The sequence below is a fragment of the Balaenoptera ricei genome, chromosome 5 (assembly GCF_028023285.1).
Source record: "Balaenoptera ricei isolate mBalRic1 chromosome 5, mBalRic1.hap2, whole genome shotgun sequence".
Taxonomy (NCBI): Eukaryota; Metazoa; Chordata; class Mammalia; order Artiodactyla; family Balaenopteridae; genus Balaenoptera; species Balaenoptera ricei.
In genome coordinates, this window is record NC_082643.1 from 140,240,894 (window position 1) to 140,259,689 (window position 18,796).

At 58.4% G+C, this 18,796-nt stretch overlaps 1 protein-coding gene across 3 annotated transcripts in view; it reads right to left on the reverse strand.

Moving 5' to 3' along the window:
* Positions 1–5,184: 5,184 nt before the first annotated feature.
* ACOX3 (acyl-CoA oxidase 3, pristanoyl) overlaps positions 5,185–18,796 on the reverse strand; it is a 47,487-nt gene continuing 33,875 nt past the window's right edge. For 2 of the 3 annotated variants that reach the window (XM_059923660.1, XM_059923659.1), the window contains 5 exons: positions 18,283–18,398; positions 12,771–12,945; positions 11,561–11,628; positions 9,168–9,254; positions 5,185–5,929 (listed from right to left, as the gene is read on the reverse strand). In XM_059923660.1, coding sequence (XP_059779643.1) covers positions 5,810–5,929; positions 9,168–9,254; positions 11,561–11,628; positions 12,771–12,945; positions 18,283–18,398 — 566 coding nt within the window. In that variant the 3' untranslated portion in view covers positions 5,185–5,809. Of the gene's footprint in view, positions 5,930–9,167; positions 9,255–10,448; positions 10,553–11,560; positions 11,629–12,770; positions 12,946–18,282; positions 18,399–18,796 lie in introns of those variants that run through there. The other variant, XM_059923661.1, reaches the window with a different exon arrangement.

The window sequence follows — 18,796 nt, forward strand, 5'->3', positions numbered from 1 at the left end:
GGGGGAGTGGGGGGTTCAAGCGGTCACTTAGCTCGGGGGTCTGGCACAGCCTCGGCGTGCCAGGTGGCAGACCGACTGCTGCAGCTCAGCTCTGGACCGGAGCTCGGTGGCACCTGAGTGGTTAATGTACTGCCTGGCAGGAGGCTGGGAATTCGCCAAAGGAGTTGTCAGAGTTTACCAGGGGGCCTCTCTTCCCAAGACGCTCGCCCTGGGGGCCTGGGCTGTCTTAGAAGCTCCCCCCTGCAGGCGCCCCTGCCCAGCTCCCAGGGTTGGACCTGACCCACGGTCGGGCCGATTAGCTGGACAGCCGTGACCTCACGGGGCGGCTCCGCACAGTGCCCAGGGCTCGGTGATAAGGGACGGACAGGGTCCCGCATCTGGGATGGCTCAGCCGCCCTGGACAGGCCGCGGGCCCCGGGTCAGGCCGTGCAGAGACCGCCGGGGCTGGAGAGCGGATGCCGCAGTGCAGGAGCGCGCGGCACAGCCGAGGGGAGCCGGGCACGGAAGAGCAGCCTCCCCTGGCTGCCCCGGGTCAAGGGCTGTGTGTGGCTCTGCTAGATTTGGAAGTGCCAGGCGACCGGGCCGGTGGCAGATGTGCTGCATCTCCTCCATGCCCACTGCTTGGGCGCACACTCTGCGCCCCAGACTTTGTCCCCACAGCACCCAAGAGCCAGTCAGCGGAGATGCGGAGCCGCAGCAAAGAGCACTACAGCGGCCAGCCCCCTGCTGGGCAGTTCCAAGCACGGTGACCACGGAGCACCTCCACTTCCTCACCTGCTCAGAGACCAGCACACAGCAGACGCTTAGTGGGTGTTTGTTAAATAAATGCTTGGTGGTGCAAGGGGCGGGGCTGGGTGGATGTTGGGGAGGGGCTGGATGGAGGTGGGGGAGGGGCTGGATGGAGGTGGGGGCGGGGCTGGGTGGATGATGGGGAGGGCCTGGGTGGAGGTGGGGGAGGGGTGGAGCTGGATGGAGGTGGGGGCGGGGCTGGGTGGATGATGGGGAGGGCCTGGGTGGAGGTGGGGGAGGGGTGGAGCTGGATGGAGGTGGGGGCGGGGGCTGGGTGGATGATGGCGAGGGCCTGGATGGAGGTGGAGGTGGGGGCTGGCAGGTGAGGTGCCTATGGCTGTTGGCTGCCCCAGTCCCGCTCATGCCTCTCGGAGCCCATCACCCTGGAGTTTTCAAGGTTGCTTCAGGGAAGCGTGGGACCTGGTCTAAGGCTGAGATTTGTTGAAACCACTGTGGTCCTGGAGCAGAGCAAGGAAAGGAAACCTCTCTCTGGTGACCGGACTGCGGGGGTGCTTCTCCAGCCTGGCTGTAGGAAGACGTCGTGCAAACACAGACCAGACACCGTCTGAGGCCAGCAGCTGGGCAGGATGCCCGCACCTTCTTCCCTCCCGTCCCCACAAAGGGCTCTTGTGTCCCCCTGGCTGGGCCGGTGTCACCGCTTTCTGAGCAGTGTTGTCTCTGCTGCCTCTGGCGCCTGTGGGCCAGCCAGGCAGGGGCGGGGCAGGCACCGTCAGCAGAGCTGTCACCGTCATCGTGGCTGCAGACGGAGAGGTGAGGGTCCTGCAGAGGCGCCACCAGGCCCCGAGGCCTCCCGCCTCCCCGAGGGCATCCCTGGGTGCAGAGCTTCTTCCTGGAAATGCCCACGCTCTCCGGGAGGATGTTTGCCTGGCCCCAGACCTGGGCTCCTCACGTGCGGCTCTCCCGACCTCAGGCTGCGAGCACGCCCTCGGGACCGGCCGGATACCCGTGTTTCCTCGCCATCCTGGGGAGGATCAATCATCCCAAACCCCTCTGCTTTCCACTCCTAACACAGTCACTAGCGTGACTCTGAACACCCGCCCACCCAGCGCTCCAGACAGAACCAGCACACTGGTCCTGAGGCCCCTGCTATGGACGAAGGAACCTTCTGGAAGGACGATTTCACCGCAGACCACCTGGACAGAACACAAGGCAGCCGGTTTCCTCTTCCACACTCTTCTTAGCACATGACGGTTCTGCTGCCACCTTTGGACTCACAAAGTTAGCCTTGGAGGGGCTGCAGCCCCCAGCCTGGGAGCCCCTCCCCGAGGGACGGTGGAAGCACTTGGGACTGCAGGCTGGTCACTTGAGCTCTCGAGCAGCAGTGTCCTCACCTGGAAAATGGGGACGATTCCTACCTCTGGAATCAGATGTACACGGCCTGCAGTTTCTCCCCAGTGGCAGGCCAGTGCGCTCTGGAGCCGGGGAACCTGAGTCTGCATCCCAGCCCGACTGTGGGCTGCCTGACCCAAGAGCCCACTTCCTCGCTGTGGCCACCACCCCCGGGGCTGGTGGAAGAGAATGGCAGGCAGGGGAACGCCGGCTGTGAGGTGCCACCTGGACACCGGTCCCCAGGCCAGCTCTGCACACGTCTCCTCCTGGCTTCCCTTTCACTGTCCCACGCCAGCCAGCGCCCACATGCCCACGATTTCCCTGGAAACACACACGTAGTCCCTGTCCCCTTAGCCTTTTCCCTCTGGGCAGCGGAAACACAGGTTGAAATCTGCCCACTCTGGGTGCAGAGTGCCCGCTGTCAGAGGAGCCCTGGACCAGCCACCAGGCCACCCGCTGCAACAGGTGGAATCTTCTGGCCCCTGGCTGGGCTTGCAGAGATCATACGGGAATGGGTCCTGTGCGTTTCCTTGCTTGGGCTTCCGAACCACAGAAACTGATTTCCTCACAGCTCGAGAGGCTGGAAGTCCAAGATCAAGGCGTGGGCAGGGCTGATTTCTTCTGAGGCCTCTCTCCTTGGCTTGTGGACGGCCGTCTTCTCCCTGGGTCCTCACGTGGTTACCACTCTGTGTGTGTCTGTGTGCTGATCCCTGCTTCTCATTAGGACACCAGTCTTACTGGATCAGGACCCATGTGTATGACCTCATTTTACCTTAATCGCCTCTTTAAAGGCCCGTCTTCAAGTACAGTCACATTCTGAGGTGCTGGGGGTAGGACTTTGGCATATGGATTTGGGGGGACACAGTTCAGCCATAACATCTTGTATGGTCATTACTGTGGGGAAGAAGGACATCAAATCCAAGGTGCCGTAGCACTGTGGTCACAAGGGAAACCCCCGGACTCCAAGTCCTCCCTGCTGAGCTCCCCTAATTCAGAAGATGCGAAGCATGCTCCTTCCCTGGGCTTGCTCTTCCCACCTGGACCTCCCTTCTGCTTTTCCCTTCCTGTAAGTTCTCGTGGAAGGTCAGCATCCGCTCGCTGAATGACCAAGCCTGAGCTTGACCACTGCTGCTTCCCTGGCCAAGTCGAGTTCGTGTTCACAAAGCCTCTATCCAGCGTTCTGTCATTTGATACATGATTTTCTACATAGGAGTAGAAATACACTCTTGAAAAAAATGCTTGGTTACTGAGATGGGCAAGTGAGTAGCTCTGGAAATAGCATTTGTTCATTTAATAGGGCTGGAGGGGAGCAGTGGCTTTGGCTTTTTTTCCTTATGATGATTTTTAAAGAATTTCAACTGCAATGATACTGCAAGATGAAAAATGGACTTTTCGCTGGCTGGTGGGCCCCGTCTGGTCATACTGTACTCCAGCATTATTTCCACGGCGGTCCACACATCCTGCCTGCTGTAGACGGGATGCCTTTGGTCTTCAGTGTGAAGGACGTGTCCACCCCTCTGCTCACCTCTCCCTCCACGGAGCACCTCATTGGTGGCGCCCTGTGAGGGGCAGAGCTAGGAGACCATCCCTGGTCCCGGGGATCCAGAGGGGAGGCAGCCCCACCCAGGGTAGAGACCCCTGGCTACTGCCTTGGAATGGGGCTGACCAGGAGCTGCAGCCAGTACTGGAGCTGGAAAGGTGGGCGGGGGTCAGCATGGGCTCAAAGCAACAGCACAAGCCCAGGATGGAGACAGGAAGGGCCGAATCTCACACAGGAAGGCGAGCAGCCCCACTTGATGGAGTGACTGGGACCACAGCTGTACCTGCCATCGCTGGGCACTGGGGCCAAAATGGTCCTTCTTCCTTCAGCAGCATCTAAATCCACCCAAATCATTCTTTTACTCATTCATTCATTCGTTTCTTCACTCATTCATTCGTGAGTTTTTTCATGCAACTCATTCACTCATTTGTTCATCCATCCACCCACTCATCCACCCATCCACCCACTCATCCACCCATCCACCCATCCACGCCTCCCTCCAGCACTTGCCAAGTACTTCCCCTGTGTGTGGCCTCGAGCTGGGAACTGGAAACAGGTGATTCAGATCTGGTCCCTGACCTCAAAGAGCTTCCAGACCAATGGGAAGACTGACTACAAGCCAGTCAGTGCTGTGCTGTCCAGGGAATTGGGCTACTCATGCGGTAAAGGCAGCATGTCACATAATTCCTTCTGGCAGACGAGTGACAGCTCAGCAGGACAAGGGACAGGCCCCCCCTTGCTCAGATACCAGGTGGGAAGGGAGTCCGCTGCCAACACCACATCCGTGTCCACACAGAGGCCGTTGGTCGGTCAGGGAAGGGGGACACGCCAAGGAAGGACGGAGGGAGCCGGGGTTGGGACGCCACGTGGTCAGCCCTGGGACAGAGCAGATCGTCCATGGGGCCCCTGGCCCTCGACAGCCACGTGTTGAGGGCGCTCACAGACAAAGACCACGTGACCAGGGCTCCCCCGGAGGGCAGGCTTCTGTGCAGCTCAGTATTTGCAGAGAAGGGCCAGCCTGGAGCCACGTGAAGCTCCTCCTGCGGCCCCACTGGTCCCTGGTCCTCAGACAAGACCCTCCGCCCAGGCAAGAGGGCTGGAGGCGGAGGGCAGAGCCGGTCCCGGGCACACGCAGGAGGTGGGGGGGCTGCACCTGACCAGCCTCCATCCTCCATCTCAGCCACTTCGTACGGCCACAGGACGGCCCCTCCCCTGCCCCGGAGGCCGGGGGGAACGGAGACGGGGTGTCGAGTGAGAACCCAACCACCAGCCATCGTCCTGACCTGGGACACTCGAGTGACTGGTGGAGACGCCCATCAACCTCCTCCATCTGTCTCCCCCCACCACCCCATCAGGGCGCTCAGGACCGCGGAGCAAACGCCCCCCCCCCCCCCAGCGGAGCCAGGCAGCAATGGGTGTTCCATTGCCTGTAGGAACAAACCGATTCACGTAACAGAGTGACAAAGTACACAACTGGGAGGTCAGAACTTAAGGATGACCAGACGTTCAAATCATTATGCATTTTTTTTTCCTTTGGAAACATTTCTTTGATGGAAGCTTCCAGTTCCACACAAAAAAGTAATAAAACTGATTTTCTTTTCCTTCAAAATCTTCAACTATGTCATTCCGGTGGTCCATGGTGCAAATTAGTAAGGTTATAATTTAATTACATGAGAAAGTCAAACCAGAGTGAACAAAGAATCAGACTGGCATCGTATAGGGCTTACTGAAGCAGAGCCTTGTAAGAAATCTCAGATGAAGGCAGAATATTGCCTAACGCGAATTACCAGCGGCCAGTTTCATAATTAGCATATGAAAATAGAACGTACAAAGCTCTAATTATCAAAAAGTGCTCAGTCCATCAGGAAGAAATGATCTTACAGGTTTTCTTTTCACCCAGCAAATCAGGATGGACCCAAATCAGCCCTGCCCTTCAGGCTTTACCCATCCTGCTGAGACTCGGGGTGGGGGGCAGGCCAGGATGAGCGAGTCCCGCCTTGGGCTCGACAGGACGAGCAGCCGGGCAAGGGCAGAGCTGTGGGTTCGGAGAGCGGCAGCCACCTCTGGGGGCTCCGGAACTTGAACTCGAGGTCCATGTCTTCACGGCTTCATCATAGTTGGCCAGTACGACTACAGCTTTGATTTCAAACTTCCTATGACGGGCTTGTTGGCAGAGAATTCCGACCACCACGATGCCCTCTCTAGCACCTTGCTTTCCTGAAGCACAGCACTCCAGAGGTTTTTATAGAGCTGCAAAAAATACATACAGAACACACACGTATGTAATAAGAAAGATTTTGAGTGTGCCAATGCAACTGTGAAAACCCAGGAAGTTCTCTCCTGTCACTTCATGGAAACATTTTAAGATGATTTAAATTTAATTTATGTAAACCAGTCTTTGTCAGTAGAGAACAATTGTGAAAATGCAACTATAAAGGACCATAATGTGCACTTAATGATGAAGACATCCTGCTTGCCCTTTGCTTTGGAAATTCTCGTGGAAGGTGGATTCTGCAAGTCGACGTTTCTCTCGCACCCACGTGGCTGCTGGCTGGCCGGCGGCGGTGCAGCCAAGCAGCAGGATGACGGCTTGTCCCCTGGGCCACAGGGCCTGGGCACGCACTGTCCCCTCTCTGCCTGCCCCGTCAGACTGTGCCGACTGGGCCAGCTGGCCGTCGCCTCAGGGCCCCCCAGGCGGAACTGCTCTCAGTTGTTATCTTAGAGGAAGGTCCTGAGCGTGGCAGGCAGCCGCCTGACACCTCCCTGCTCCCAGCACGGCCAGCGTCCAGGCTGAGGTCCGTGGAGACAGGGAAGGGGCCGGTTTTGTATCTGGCTGATGTTGACAAATGTTACTTTTAAGAAGCCACCCTCCCCTGCACCTGCTAAACACACTCAGCAATTCCGCCCAGGTTCTGCTATTCTTGGCTCCCAGGGAGACACAGAGACAGGCTTTGTCTCCACAGGTCATCAATCCGAGGCCTGGAGCATTATGCTTCACTTACTGATGATCTCAATCTCCTACAGCTGTGCTTGTTCATCTAAAATGAATTTCTGGGACTTGCCTGGTGGCACAGTGGTTAGGAATCGGCCTGCCAATGCAGAGGACATGGGTTCGAGCCCTGGTCTGGGAAGATCCCACACGCCGCGGAGCAACTAAGCCCATGCGCCACAACTACTAAGCTTGTGCTCTAGAGTCCGTGTGCCGCAACTACTGAGCCCGTGCGCCACAACTACTGAAGCCTGCATGTCAAAACTACTGAGCCCGCGCTCTAGAGCCTGCGAGCCACAACTACTGAGCCCACGCACCATAACTACTGAAGCCCACATGCCACAACTGAGCCTGCACTCTAGAGCCTGTGAGCCACAACTACTGAGCCCACGTGCCACAACTACTGAAGCCCGCGTGCCACAACTGAGCCTGCGCTCTAGAGCCTGCGAGCCACAACTACTGAGCCCATGCTCCACAACTATTGAGCCTGTGCTCTACAGCCCGTGTGCCACAACTTCTGAAGCCCGCACACCACAACTACTGAAGCCCGCGCACCTAGGGCCCGTGCTCCGTGACAAGAGAAGCCACTGCAATGAGAAGCCCGCGCACTGCAACGAAGAGTAGCCCCCGCTCACCGCAACTAGAGAAAGCCCGCGTGCAGCAACGGAGACCCAACGCAGCCAAAAATAAGTAAATAAATAAATTTATGAAAAGTAATGCCTGACATTAAAAATAAAATGAATTTCTTACCCAGGAGCACCTAGTTCAAACCTCAGCCCTTACACCAGGAGGAACACGTGCTGTGTAAGGCACCCTGTTGGGTGAAGCCTCGGGCTGTCTCTGGTGTCAGCGTGGAACCCGGGGCCCCCGTCTCGGGACAGGACGGGATGGGACGGCCCTCCCCTACTCCTCCGCCGCCCGCCCGTGAGTCAGGGCCGCCGGGCGCCGCCTGTTCGGGGCTAATGCTCCCGTGTGTGCTGCCTGCTGCTGGGAGCCCCGTGTCGCAGAGGCCGGCCCCTCTGCCATGGCCTTGTGAGCACGTCCTCCTCGTGCTCCTGCTGGGGCCCTGGCCAAGAGCGAGGTTCACCCTCTCCTGCCTTCCCTCCAGACTGTCCATCTCAACCCCAATCCTGGCTCCGCTACAACCCGCCCGGCCCCTCCGGAGGCTGGGTTTCTCCCTGGCGAAGTGGACGTGGTAACACACACGGTGAGCGGGGATGCCCCGCCCAGCTGCGCAGCCAGAGGACAGCAGGCCGTCCACAGATATACGGTCCCCACCGTCCTGAATTCGATGGGGGACTCGTCCGAACTGCCCACCCCAGTGCCTGGTACTCCTGTCCCAACCCCAGGTGTGGCTTGGGCTGGTCAGAGGTCCAGGCGCCTGCTCCCCCAGACTGATTGCAGTGTCCCCTGGGGACAGACGGAGGGTTCCTAGCACCCTACGTTCAGTCTCCTGGGTCAGCAGAAGTCTCGGCAGAAAGAACACGACAGCCCTGGAACCCCAGCACGGGACTTCAACACTTTGAAATGCCACGTCTCCATGGAAACACAGGGACAACCACCCACAGGTAGTGGGCGGCATCGAGCAGACGCGTGGGTGTCGTCCAGCACGGGCATCTCCACGTGGTGGAGGAGGTCAGGTAGGGATACCTGTGGGCACTGTGAGGGTCCCACAGCAGGACAAAGTGGGGCCACTCTTGGGGGTGGCACTTCAGCTGGAGGCCGGAGAAGACCTCTCTGAAGAGGCGGCATTCCGCTTAGAATGAACAGAAGTGCTCCGGCAACAGGAACGCAGGTGCAAAGGCCCTGGGGTGGGAATGAGCCCAGTACGACTGAGAAACGGGAGGACAGTGAGACTTCAGTCCAGAGGGTGGGAGGGGCGCGGTGTGAAATGACCTTGGAGAAGCGGGCAGAGGTCAGGCCGCGTGGGCTGGGGATGCAGGAAGGGATTTGGGTGCCATTTCAGGTGTGGGGCATGTGCAGGTGCAGGGCTGCATCAGAGCAGCGGTCTGACAAGGTCTGCTTTCTAAGCCATCATTGCGGAGCGTGGGGAGGAGGGGGAAGAGAGGAGCTTGGGAGCCACATGCGGGCTGCGGGGGAAGCACAGGGAGAAGGGTGAGGGGTTACGAGCTAGTGCCGTGAGACGGTCAGAAGACCCGGGAGCGGAGAGGCTCCCAGGAGAGCGTGAAGACAGCGAGACAGCTGCAGGGCCCCGAGCTTCGCACAGGCTCGGGCTGACCTCGGCATCACGGCCCAAGGGGGCGGCAGTGCCATATCCCCTTTCTCGGAGGAGGGCAGGCTGGGGGATGGCTAACCCGCCCATGACCACCCCCACTTCTCCCAGCCACTCCCTCCCTGCTGCCCACGTGTGACCAGAGACTCCCGAGCCACGCCATCATCTCAGGCTCTGCAACGACTGCCATCAGGCCCCAGAGAGCCCCCGGCTTGCGGTCCCGAGTGCAGTGCCCCCAAGCGCCACGGGAGCGGGCTGCCCTTTACCTCGCCGTCAGCTCTGCCAATCGGTGAGTCCAGGATGAAGTCAGGAGGGGCGATCACATCCACCAGGGCAGCAGCGTCATCTTTCAGCTGTGGGAAAACAAAGTCCGTACACTTGGCAACTCCCGGCGTCTCCATGGCGACCACCGAGCAACAGAGCCTACAACCCACTAGCAACGGCAACTCCAGCAGGCAGGCGCATGCGGCTCCATTACTAAAGCATTATCTTTTCATTGGCCTGGATTTTAGGTTCCCTGAGTGTGTGTCTGAATATTTTCACCATGTTGCTAGCCACTCAAGACTTCCAGTGTTCTATTTTTTTTCAACAAGGTACGGACCGCTCGTAAAACTGATGATTCTGTAGCTCATTAATTGGCAACTGTCTTCAGAGGTTTGTCTCTGAACCCTGACTCATCTGGGCAATTACTGTTCCAACAGAGGAAAATATGTCCGGAAAAAAATGTAAGAGAAAAAGCATTTATGAGCACCTGGAAAAGCCATTATTCCAACGCTCTTCGGTTCCCAGTAGTTTTATTACCCTCCCGTCCCATTATACAAATTATTCTTCAATATGACAAATGGAATTTATATGAGAAGACTCCCAAGAATTTTCTTGAAATGCAAAAAATAATTTTCTTAAAATAACTATGAAATGCCGTGGCTGAACTGAAGAGAACGCTGGAACGGAGGCGACTTGAACGATGTATTACAGCAACTGTTGAGCAAAGAGTCACAGGAACAGAGGAAACGCAGCCCGCTTCGTGGTTCACATGCTGCTCCACGGCCCCCGCACACCCTCGGCACCACGGTGGGTGAGGGGAGACGAGCCTGCCCCACTGCAGGGGGAAACGTCAGCAGAGCAGGGTCCTGGTCTCGACCGGGGTCGGCCAACGTTTAATGTAAGGGGCCCACAGGAAAGAGCCCGGCCTCGTGGGCTGCAGGGTCTCTGTCTCACGCTCACCACTGCTGCGACGGTGTGGACAGACCCACAGACGATGCACAAGGGAATGGCTGGACCAGGGAAGGAGCTGGCGCCCTCCACCCGGCCGACCCCGGCCTCCCCGAGTCAGGACGAGCCTGGATCTGCCAGGCGGCTCGGGCTGCATTATGGCCCAGGACGGCCAGCCACCAGCTCCGTGGTGTGTCACGTTTGAGAGCAAGGAAAATGATGGCTGTACTTTTTATAATGGCAACTCACCACCTGTGGAACACACGAAGGAAAACCCCCTCCTGTTTAAGTAAACGTGGCCTGTGTACGCAGCACGATCACAGAGACGCCCTTACCCAGAGCCCACGTGGGGAGAGACGGGCGCTTAGGAAACACACCCGGGGAGAGCCTTCATGCCAACCACAGAGCCATCACCTGGAACTACATCAACTTGAAAGCCCTGAAAGGGGAGAAACAGAGAGGCCTGTCGCCCATCATGTGAGACACTGGGCAAAATGCTGGGGACTTTGGTTCATGTCTTACCATCAAAAGTAGAGAAATGCCTCTAACTGCACCGCCCGATATGGCAGCCACGACACACATGACTGTTTCGTTAAAATTAAAGAAAAACTGGACTGCCCTGGTGGTGCAGTGGTTAAGAATCCGCCTGCCAATGCAGGGATCACGGGTTCGATCCCTGGTCCAGGAAGATCCCACATGCCACGGAGCAACTAAGCCCGTGCACCACAACTACCGAGCCTGCGCTCTAGAGCCCACGAGCCACAACTGCTGACCCCGTGTGCCGCAACTCCTGAAGCCCACATGCCTAGAGCCCGTGTTCCGCAACGAAGAGTAGCCCCCACTCGCCGCAACTAGAGAAAGCCCGCACGCAGCAACGAAGACCCAACGCAGCCAAAAATAAATAAATAAAATATAAATAAATATGTTTAAAAAAAATTAAAGAAAACTAAATATCCTTGGTCACACCGGCCGCCATTCTACCACCAACAGCCCCAGGTGGCCAGTGGTGATGGTATGGGACAGCGCCGCCCCAGAACACGTCCACCCTAGGAGAAAGCTCCAATGGACAGAGTGCCGCCAGAACGTGATGTGGGGCTGAGGCCATCTGACTTTTCTGGGCGACAAAGGTAGAAGGATGCAATAAAAAAGGAAAATACCATGAAATGAACTAAAATTGGAGGCTAACTTGAAATGCTGTAGAGAATTATCGATTTTGCTGTAAAAAATATTATTAGAGCGAGCTGAACGTGTACAGATTCTATGACAGTCCCTGAAAGTGACGCTTCCTGAAATTTCTGACATAAGCACGTTCTCTGTAAGTTTCCTGGCTGCGCTAACAGCTGCACGCACACAAACGAGTGGGAAACTAAGGTCAGTGAACGTTGACATACAGGTGATTGCATGTAATGTGGAAATCGTATAAGGATATAAGGGGATTTCAACTCACCTGGGCACACAGGGCCAGGATGGCATTCTCTACCATTTTACCTGCTTGTTCACCAGAAAAGTAGCCACCTGTAAGCAGAGCGCTGGTTACTCTGGGGTCTGCTACCCTAACTCCCAAATTACCCACAAATTGCAAACATGCTGAAACAGCTTTCCAAAATAGCCCATTCTGTGTGAAAATGCCTCGCTACTGCTGCCCGAGCCCCACTGTGACCCCTTCACAGAACGGCACCGGCCAGGGCTGGGTTCCTGTGTCCCCCTTCCCGCCAGCTCACTGAGCCTGTGCTGGGGGTCAGAGCCGGGAGCTGGGGAGGCTAAAGCCCAGGAAGGGCGGCCTCGGGGGGCTGGGGGGAGACCTGCGGGGCAGGGCGGGCGGCAGGCAGAGCGCAGCGCGGGCGGTGGCAGGAGGCTGGGCTGGGGGCCGACAGGGGCTGCAGGCACACAGCTGCACCTGCGGGCATGTGGGCGTCTGTAGCCACCAGGGGCTGGGCACGAGACCCAGCTCCTCCGCCTCACCTCCTACACTGCGGCGGGCTGTGCCGTGCCGTCCAACAGGCCTAAAGAGGTGGCCCCGATTTTGCTGCGGGACTGGCTTTTGTCTGACTTTTGCCGCAGAGAATGGCGCCCGCTCACTCAGAGTGGGTGGGGTCCTCGCGCCACATCCCGCTGCTCCCTCCACCCGGGAGCCCTCGGGCATCACCTCCCAGGGGCAGCACCAGCCCCAAGAGGGAAAACATGGGTTCTTGGCAAGGGGGAGGGGAAAAATCTACTCCTCACACAGCCCAGATGTACACACAGAACGGGAACAGATACACAGAATAGCTGTAGTGTTAACACGTCATGGGGGTGGTTAGGAAAAAACGTCTAAAAGGGCTCCTTGGGGGATAATAATGAAAACGAAGGTTGAGAAACTCAGATTTACCCCCTTCCCACCAATCTTCCAGGAATCAGGCCATTCATCACCGCCTCCAGGAAGCCCTCCCGGATTCCCAGTCTGGGCATTCCTGGGGGTGCTGCCCCAGCAGCCCGGGCTCAGCCCTGTGGGCGCCATCCTGCTGCTGTGCTTGTCTTCTTGTGGCCTCTGGGCTCCTCTGCTCCTCACTCAACATGTGACGAGTGCTCAGTAAATGGCATGGAAGGAGCACCACACGGGCAAAGCAGAGTCTCCTGGGTAAAGCGGAGGGCGCCCAGCTCCTGGGCAGGGGGCTCACCTCGGTAGAGCAGGGCCGTGTGCTGGTTCAGGGACCACAGGGCGTAGAGAGCACTGAGCCGCCCGAGCACAGCCCGCAGCGAGGGTGGCACGTGGGGCTGGTGCACGTGCTCGTGGAACCTCCGCACGACCGTGAGCTCCAGGAATGCCAGGGCCAAAGGGCGGCAGCAGTACACCTTCAACAGAACACAGCGCACCGCGTTAGGGAACGCACACCAAGGTCTGCGTGCCAGCAGCACTAGTGCAGCAGGGGACAGACGGGGCCGGGCAGTGCCTCTGGGGAAGCACCATGGAAAGGCCAGCTGCAGCGGCTCTGGACCTCAGGCCCGGCGACCTCTCTCAGCTCAGTCCCATCTGGGACGCGGGGTGACCCCACAGCCAACACACAGGCACGGCGGGCTTGTCCAGTGCGGCCTGGCACTGCAGAGCAGTGGCGTCTCCAGGAGGTGGGCTCCCTGAGAGCACAAGGTCAATTCCCTTGTACCCGGGGCCACAGACAAGGCTACTCCGGGGAATCACCTGAAAGTGACGTCAGCTCGTCCAAGGGTGTGGCCGCGCCCCTGCCTCGCAAGTTTCTAAAGATCAGCCTTTGTCTCCCACTCTCCTATCACGTCCAGGAATAAGGGAACCGCTGAACAGGGGCCAAGATGTGCAGCCGTTCCCAGCCGAGTTTTACTTGCGTGTGAGTTCTGATGCTGGCTTTGTTTGTGGAAGCAGGAAGTCACCACGGATCTGGTGACCAATATCCAAAACATCTGCTGCTAATCATTAGCTTTGCTTGTCAGCTTTTCTTTCCCCATCTCTAATTTATCAGTTTACTGTTTTTTTATTAGAACAATTATAGATGCGTTCCTGATTTGTTATAATGATCATGTGTTGCTTGTGTAATTAAAAAAATAATCCAGCAAGGAGGTGACCGGGGATGGGGCAGGGTGAAGACCTTTATTCGGTGCCTGCCTACTTTGCCCCCGAACATCAGCCAGAATCAACAGAGCGCGGTCCAGAGTGCGGTCCGGGGGCGGCGGGGGGAAGGGGGCGCAGTCACCAAGGGGCAGGAGCTATGATTTCAAGGCCTGCTCTCGACTTTCAGAGCAAACACTGGGTCGTCCCTTGGTCACTTCCGAGGCCGAGGCTCTCCCAGGGCCTGCCCGAGACTAGGCGCCCTCAGGAGAAAATTCAAGGGGAGGAAGCTTCCCCGGCCTCGTGCCAGTCTACCTGGTCCGACCCCAAGACCCCGCTGGGCTTCTGAAGCCGTGAGGGCACACATCCTGCGTCCCCGTGTCCTGCCTGGAGGGCCAGCCCGGGGCCTTCAGAGCGGCTTTGTCCCCTTCCCTCTCGCACACGCCGTGGTGTGTGCGCCCTTGGCTTTGGAGGGTGAGCGTTGGGGGAGGCTGGGTGAGGAGACCTCACAGGAGGGAAGCTGACAAAGCTGACGACGGAGGTGGGCAGGGAGTACCCCACCCTCACCCCAGGCCAGGCACTAAGCTAATAAGAGCCAGCAGTTTATCACCTTGATCCTCCCTGGACCCCACGGATGAAACAAGGTCACGCAACGGGCAAGAGGCGGAGACACAGTTGAACCCAGGCAGGCTGGCCCCAATGTCCACCCCTTCACTATGTCGCTAGAGCATGTCATTACAGTAACCACCAGCACCCCTAAACGTGCTCACGCGCTGTGGGCTCCGCTCGGCGTGGGGACCCTTGCGAATCCCAGAGGCCGGGCTCAGAACTGAATCCAAACTCTCCATGCTCTCCACTTTACTCTCTCCTTTTCAACCACGTGGACTTTCTAGTATTAAATCGCATTGCGTTCATCTTATTTTCCCGTGCAAGCAGCGCATGTCCATTTCAGCTATGGCATCAGCTGGTGCAGGCCTGGAAAGGCGGCGCCACCTCTGACCTCGCCACCCGAAAAACGCATCCTGAGCCCCGCTGAGCTTTGAGTCACTGACGCAGAAGTGATTCAGGGTCGAGGGGACCAGCTTCCAAATCCACCCGGCTTTTCCAAATGTGCACGTGTGGACAAGTGGTTTCCGCCCCAAGCCCAAGCTTCTTGGTCTGAGAAGAGGGAGCGTCAGGGTGCAGCCTCCGAGCGCTGCCGGCAGGACCATCAGACAGCATCTCACGTGTCCAGCACCTGCTCGGGGTCCTAGAAGCTGCTCTGTGATGGTGGCTGCTATTCTACTCTGTCTCAATCCCAGGACTCGGACACGCACGAAGCTGCTACGTGTGCTTCTGGAAATGTTCAGATGAGGCCATCAGCTAGCTGCCTGGGGGACATGGGCTTTGGGGGTCCGCCCCACCGCGACCTCCGCGCCCAGGACGCCCGATGCAGCAGCGGGCTCAGGAGCCCACGTCTACTCCCCACCCCGCGGACTGGGCGCCAGGGGCTGGCTGGCTGGCTCTCCTGGCCGCCCGTCAGGCCACCTGACCTGCTGCCTGAGAACCTGAATGAATAGCCGTGGAGAACACAGTGCACGGGCAGTATGTGCTGGGCCTGGGTGGTCACGTGGATGTAGGGTGATGGCCACGCCAGGCCATGGGCAGGCAGGAAGTGTCTGAAGGGAGACATGGCAGAGCCGAGATTCCACGAGCCACAGAGAACGGATCTGCTTCTGCTTCCCATCAGCTCCCCGCTCCACACAGGAGGCTCCGCTGACTCAGGGGTCCTTGACTGGGGCCGGTTTGCCCCCTGGGGCATCTGGCACCGTCAGGAGACAGTTTGGGTTGTCACGACTCGGGGGTGTTGCTGGCATCTTAGTGGGTACAGGCCTGGGGTACTGCTGGGCACCCCACAATGCACGGACAGGTCCCCCAAAATCACACCGCCCAAACATGCATAGGGGTGAGGGCCTCACTCCAGCTCCCGTGCCGTCAACTTCCCTCCCAAATCCTTACACACGGTGCCCGTCCTTGACTTCTCCCGGACAGCCTGTCCTTGCAGCCAGCAGATCTGACCGCACTATTAACAGACGTGGGCCAGTGCCCACAAAGGGTCCTGTATGGTGTCCACTCTGGGGCCGTGGTGGGGACAGAAACACTCAGGGGTGGTCCTGCCCCCCGTGGCACAAGCCGCTCCATACTCAATGTTTCTGCCGCTCTGTCATCATGAAAAGCTCCAGAGAGAGACCAGCAGTCTGACGTGTGAGGCCAGGAAGGTCCGTTCCCCTCTCCCCGCACGGGTCCCAGTGCCAGGCTCCTTCCTCTCGTGAATCCCCGCCCCCAAGAAACCTACAGCCCCAGGGAAAAGATTCGGATCCAGGTATCAGTTTCTGGTGTGCTCTGATTTCTGAGTATATTTGCATTTTAACAAGTAATAAATATTTTAGGCAGAAAACAAACTCTGAACTATCCAAGTGTGGACATCAGCCGTGCAGTGTGGGGAAAGAGCTGGGCTCAGGGGTCAGCTGGCTTGGGTTCAATGCTTGGGAGTTCTTACAAGCAGAAGCAGATAAGGAAAAGTTTATCAACTCCCCCCCCGCCCCCCGCTGAGTCAAAGCGTGAACACGCTTTATATTTTCACAAAAGCAGCCAGTTACCTCCCCCAAAGGGCACAGAAGTTCACACCCTCGGCTGACGGCGCATGGAGCGGCCCTTGTCCGTCAGACACTGTCCTCTGACCCGCACATCCCTGGCCCTGGTTCACGGTCAGCGACTGCTCTGGCTGCCGCCTCGGGCCAGTGGCTGGTTTCCGGGCCAGGCTGACCCTCAGTCTGTAGGGACTCTTTCCTACCGTCGGTTACGTACGTTCCATGCTTCCCCAGACTGGAATCTGTCTCCTGACTTCGCTTGTAGTACCTTTTGCTGTTTAGAAAGGGTGAACGTGTGTGTAGTCAGAGCTGACGGTTCTCTCTTCTTTCACAGCCTCTGAGTTTCCTGTCATACTTGAGCAGCTCGGCCCGCCGAGGGCACGTAAACACTCGCTGAAGTTTCCCTCTCAGGCTCTACTGCTGCTCCGATCACCATACGGGCAGGGACCACATCTCCACAGGACCCTGAACGTCCAGCCCAGGGCTCTGAGGCGCTCTCAGCTGGCAAGATGACCCAGCGCTGACTCCTAATGCTCCGTGATCCAGACCAGGTCTGGAGAATGCAGCCCCCCTCTCGGGTCACCTTCCCCTCCAGGCCCCGCGGCCGCCTTCCAGCCCACATCACGGCCGCTCCGTCTGGCTGGACCCAGGCTGGGTACGCTGGCTCCTCCTATCCTCTGCCACGAGGCTCACTGAAGTGCCCTTACCAGTCGAAGGTCTAAATGTGAATTCCTTCTCAAACGACCAAGCCACACACTCGGGTTCTGTTTTCTGTGTGTGCAGGTGCCAGGCACAGGCCGGCGGGCACAACGGTGTCACAGAACGGCTCAGACGAGACCTGTGGTGACCTTCTGGGCAGCTCTGCGGGATGCGGATGTTGTGGGAATGGGCGGCCTCTGTGTCCTCCATCTCTTCGGGGTCTTGGGTTACAATGCAGAGAAAGGAGGAGCTCCGCAGCCGTCCGTGTCCGAGTGACCGAGTGTGCCGTGGCCCCAGCCCACGTGGAAGGATCATGTTCACACCTCCTCTCTCGGGTTCCTGGACTGAACTAGGGTTTCACCGACCTTCACGTCTGCTGAATTCATTTAAGACACAGGTGTGATCTTGGTTTATTCGCCCTCGGTCGGAGCCTTTCCAGTCGAGAGCCATCCTTGTGAGCCCCTCTCCCTCCCCGGGGCAGGCATGCCCAGCCGGTCCCTGGACGCCTGCTCTGCTCTGGCTGCATCTGCTCAAGGGCGTGAGGCTGCCCCTCGCAGCACAGGGGGCGGGGCCCCCGGAGGTGATGGGCAGACGCGGCCCCAGGCTCCCGGGGGAGGCTCCATCGCCCAGTGTCCAAGGAGAAGGGGTGACACCAGTTTTAGAAGCTTCCTGGGCTACGTTTTTCCCAAACGACACCCGTCACTGTAGAGGCACGGGGCCCACGGACCACAGCAGGACCAGATCCCGCGTAAAGAGGTGTTTAGAGCGGCTGTTTTCGTGGTGGGGATTCCAGACACGAGAGGCAGCCCTGTCCCGGAGTGAGAACCAGAGCTGCCCTTGGGCCAATCTCACCAAGCCTCCTTGGAGAGAAGCACGATGACTAAGGAAGCAAATGCAGACAGAGCGCGGGTGGGACCTCACAGGAGTCACTGAGCCGTCACTCTGCTGGTCGGGAGGGACCCTGGCAGCTGATGGGCTCCACTGTGCACCTCAGGCCCCCACAGCCCCGGGTCCCCCCTCCAACCAGCACAGCTCTGGCCGACGGGCCACACACTTGTCGGGCACCTTAGGTATGATGCCCACAACCTCTTCCACACGGGGCAAGGGGGGCGCCACTGTCCCAACAGCAAACCACGGTGCGGAGAGGTCAGGCCAAGCGCCCGAGGTCACAGGGGCTGAGCACCAGGGCCTGCCACCACCAGGACGTGCAGCTCACCAAGGACACGACAGTGCGGGAATTAGGAGCGAATCGTTAGAAAAGCAACTTTTAAAACAAACACATACCTGACAGTTGTTTCTTGCTTCAAAGTCGTTGCTTCCCGATTGTTTCTCTTGATTTAATTTCTGATAACTCTCGCGGAGCAGGTAACAGACCAACCACTCGTAGGCCGCCAGCGGGACTTCAAAACAAGAAACAGAGAGAACTGTAACCGATGCAACCGCAGGGCGCCTCACCCTTGTCGAGAACTCAGTTCTCCAGTTTACAGGTGCGGAAACTGAGGCCCAGAGACGGGGGACTGCCCGTGGCAACCCCCCCCCCGGGGGGTGGCCGGGCTGGGACAGGCGCAGGTGAGGGTATTTCCTGGCTCTGCTGTGAGGCCAGCCGTGTTCTACACGGTTCTAGCGGCCACGGAGTCCACAGGGCCACGGAGTCCACAGGGCCACGGAGTCCACAGGGCCACGGAGTCACTCTGGGGGCAGCCACCTGGTTTACGATGAGGATACACAGTCTGGAAGGAGCTCGGATCCGCACGGACGTCGGGACGACTTTCCAGCAGGTGGTCGGGGGAGGGGCTCC